Below are 3509 nucleotides of genomic sequence, written 5' to 3'. Positions count from 1 at the left end.
TCGGTTCTGTGAATTGTGAGAGATTGCCTCCGCTTCCGTTGCTATTTTATCGTCTTCAATTTTCTTCCCCCCCTTGGAGAGATAAGGCCGTGGCGTCATTGCCGCCATCACCAATCCCATCATCACCTCTCCTCATCCAAAGGCACAAGAGGAGGCATTTTCTGTTCGTCTTCTTGACCCTTCTTCTGCTTCCTTTATAAGGTGACCAAGATTTCCCCTACTTTCTGTTTGCTTCTTCTTGTATATGTTGGTGATCTGCTCACGTGCGTTAGGATCGGCAGATTGCAATGTCGTCGCCGGACAAGGTGGTGGCCAGGACGGGCCGCCTCAGGCAGCGCTACGACAACGAGTACCGCCTCGTCGCAGGGTGGGTCGTCTTGCTGCATATCCATCGATCCATCCCCCCGCTGCGTTCTTGATCGATTTCTTGCTAATCTTTTTGCTGATCAATTCTTTCCTTGCGATCTTTTGTTCCGTTCGTATTGCAGCTGCGTGCCGTACCGGGTGAAGAAAGACGAGGCCAACCCTCGCATCCTCGGCGACGTTCCGGGCCAGGTGGAGGTGCTCATGGTCTCCACCCCCAACCGCGCCGACATGGTCTTCCCCAAGGTACCAACTGCACCACCATCTCTCTTCGAAATGAAATTTGCTCGGTGCTGATTTCTTCAATCGGAATGGTTCCGACCCAATTTCCTGAAACCAAATTGTTCAGAGTTAATTTTCCTGAAACCGAAATGGTTCAGACTTTCTTGAGACCAAATGGTTCAGAGTTTCTTGAAACGAAATGGTTCAGAGTTGATTTCCTGAAACCAGAATGGTTCAGAGTTTCTTGAAGCGAAATGATTGATCGATCTGGCTCTACTCTTGTTTACAGGGTGGATGGGAGGACGACGAGGAGGTGTACGAGGCGGCGTCCCGCGAGGCCATGGAGGAGGCCGGCGTCAAGGGCATCGTCAATGTAACTAGCAGCTTCACCATTTCCTCTCTCGCTTAACACTTCACTGTTTTTTGCTTTGCCAGTAGATTTCATACTATATTAATTCCCCCGCATGCTTAACAACAACAAACGATGATGACGTGTGGATCACTGGTGTTGGACTGTTGGTGGTGAATGCTGATTAGCGTCCAGAGAAAATGCTGCCTGCGTCCTGAAAAGTCTGCTGTTCGGGATCACGGCGCGACGCCTTTTTCGGTGTCGTGTTGCGGCGCAAATCTTGATAGTGGGAGTAATTTAGCAGCCGATATTTGGAGCCATTTGTCCAGTTGCCCTGTCACTGAAAGCTCAGCAATGGTTAAACTAGGCTGATGGGTTTGCAACTATGGTCAGATGGCTCTAAGTAAACATGTAGGAATGTAGAGGAAGGCCTCAATGGTGAAAGCGACATGGAAGTTTCTCTATAGGCATTGGCATTGGCTAGAACTGCACTCTAGCACTGTACTAGCAATCAGTTGGTGGTTTGAGACTCACACAAGATAGAAAAAAAAAAGCAGCAACGAAATGGTTTTTGACTAACCAACCTAATCAGTACTGCAGAGCACAATTGGGTTGGGGATAAACATATCATTACCCACCATTTTATAAGGTGATACTCTGAAATCATTGTGATTTTCTAGTTGGGGGAGAAGATCTCGGTATAATTAAGCCAGATGAATTATTGTTTCCCCCCTATTTCTTCCATACTTCGTCGACCGGCCTGTTCGACATCAGAAAACTAGTTTTTCTCCTTCAGATCGGAGTCAATAGGCTGATACTTTATTTTTTTCTAGTGTGAATTGCAACCATGTCCCCAACAACTATGCATGTGGTGTGTTTCCTACTTGCTCCCCCACACTGCCATCACCAGCCTGATTAGTAGTACTCCTACGTAGGTGATGCATTCATGTCAGCATGTTGCTGTTAGTACCATGTATAGGACAGGACTCTTGTTCGCTTGGTTCATCATTTCAAACCATTCAATTCTAAGGCAACTTGCAATGCTGATAGGAACAGTTGCTGAAATTGCAGTGGAAATGCAAATGCAACATGCAACTGCGAAATTGTGACAGAAGTTAGAACAATTCAGTGTCTCCTTTGAATCCGGCAGATATGCGAAATTTTTCGGTTCATTGACATTTGGTGCTGCTTTGCCATTTCTTGTGTGCATGTACCAGAGGACTACCTTGGGACACTGGGTGTTCAAGAGCAAGAGCAGCCAGAACAGCAGCAGCCCAAGGGGAGCTTGCAAGGGCTACATCTTCGCCATGGAGGTCACTGAGGAGCTCGAGTCGTGGCCGGAGCAGGCGACCCATGGCCGTCGATGGGTGAGCCATTGTCCCACCACACAATGAATTGCAAGTTTTAGTGTCAATGGAAGCTCTGAATCTCAGAATTCAGAGACTTACCTGCTACTGTCACTCACTACTGATGATCAATGAACAGGTCTCCCCCGGTGAAGCCTACCAGCTCTGCCGGTACGAATGGATGCGCGAGGCGCTCACCGCTCTGCTGGAGCGGTTGTCGATGATCGAGCCGGTGGCGTCTGCGCAGGAACTGTCTGATCAAACTAGCATGTACATGATGCTGCAGGCATCATCTGATAGCGCGGTCGCGCTGTGCTGATTGATGATGATGATGATGCTGATGCTGTGGATAAAACTGATGAACGCAGAGGCGTGCAACTAGTATAGCTGTCAATCCCCTTCAACCGCAAACATGGCTACCAGAAAATTCAGAATCTCTAATCACTTCTTTAGAATCTTTCTTTTTTTTTTCTTGAGCAGCTAGTGATGAGTCTGTAATACCTGCAGTTGTTGCCCTGCTTGAACAATTGCACATTGTCTAAGAAAGATTCTATGACCTGAACCCCTCAGCTCCAGGCACTTCCATCCACAACTTTGGTATTGGTTGGCTTCGGAGGTTAAGGCAAAAAACTGTTTCATAGGTGACTGAAACTTTAACCTCTCTGGATGCATATTGCAGTGTCCATTTGCATGATCAATCCAATGTCTGCTGATGACTGGGGTCTACTGTGTAATTCTTCTGTGTAATATTCAAAAATTAGTAAGGTATATAACATGTTTGCATGTGTTCATGTGTTGTATATGCCTTCAATATCCTTAGATGGACTTTCTGTATAGATGAAATGTTCTGAACAATAACAAATTTTATATATAATGGAGATGATTTATATCCCTGGCCTTTGCCATATGTGTTGGGACAAATCCCTAAATACCTGTAGAAAAAAAATACCAACTGAATGCCTGATGTTTCCCTCAGGCCACAAAATGTTTTCCTAACAAAAGTTCATCAAATGTTAATTCTGCTTAAAAAAAGGGGGTGATGTAATTAAATAGTCAACCTAAAAGGATAAAAATTTGTACACTACAAGAATTACTGGGCGAACATATTTATCTTCAAGTCCTGTCATGAGATTTTTCCAACTCTGTTGCTCTTAATCTGCATCTGTAGTGTCTGAATTGGTTAAATCAAACATGTGACCTTGCAATTCTTAAATACTTGCCAAACAAAA

General features: G+C 45.3%; 1 protein-coding gene across 1 annotated transcript; it reads left to right on the top strand.

Annotated features, from left to right (window-relative positions):
- LOC127761513 (nudix hydrolase 12, mitochondrial-like) lies at window positions 1-3171 on the top strand. Its single transcript, XM_052285818.1, has 6 exons — window positions 1-201; window positions 282-367; window positions 489-609; window positions 875-958; window positions 2152-2301; window positions 2420-3171. The coding sequence occupies exons 2-6, from the start codon at window positions 288-290 to the stop codon at window positions 2597-2599; spliced, it is 615 nt and encodes a 204-aa protein (XP_052141778.1). The 5' UTR covers window positions 1-201; window positions 282-287; the 3' UTR covers window positions 2600-3171.
- The last annotated feature ends 338 nt before the right edge of the window (window positions 3172-3509 follow it).

Source organism: Oryza glaberrima, chromosome 2 (assembly GCF_000147395.1).
Source record: "Oryza glaberrima chromosome 2, OglaRS2, whole genome shotgun sequence".
Lineage (NCBI taxonomy): Eukaryota > Viridiplantae > Streptophyta > Magnoliopsida > Poales > Poaceae > Oryza > Oryza glaberrima.
The sequence above is the reverse complement of the archived record's forward strand: the minus strand, read 5'-3'. Positions and strand labels throughout refer to the sequence as shown.

What these genes read in the sequence shown, in the direction of transcription:
- LOC127761513 (XM_052285818.1), top strand. Translation starts at nt 288, where the DNA reads ATGTCGTCGCCGGACAAGGTGGTGGCCAGGACGGGCCGCCTCAGGCAG. An exon ending in CCGACATGGTCTTCCCCAAG is followed by an intron (nt 610 to 874) that starts GTACCAACTGCA and finishes TCTTGTTTACAG; the next exon opens with GGTGGATGGGAGGACGACGA. An exon ending in GCGTCAAGGGCATCGTCAAT is followed by an intron (nt 959 to 2,151) that starts GTAACTAGCAGC and finishes TGCATGTACCAG; the next exon opens with AGGACTACCTTGGGACACTG.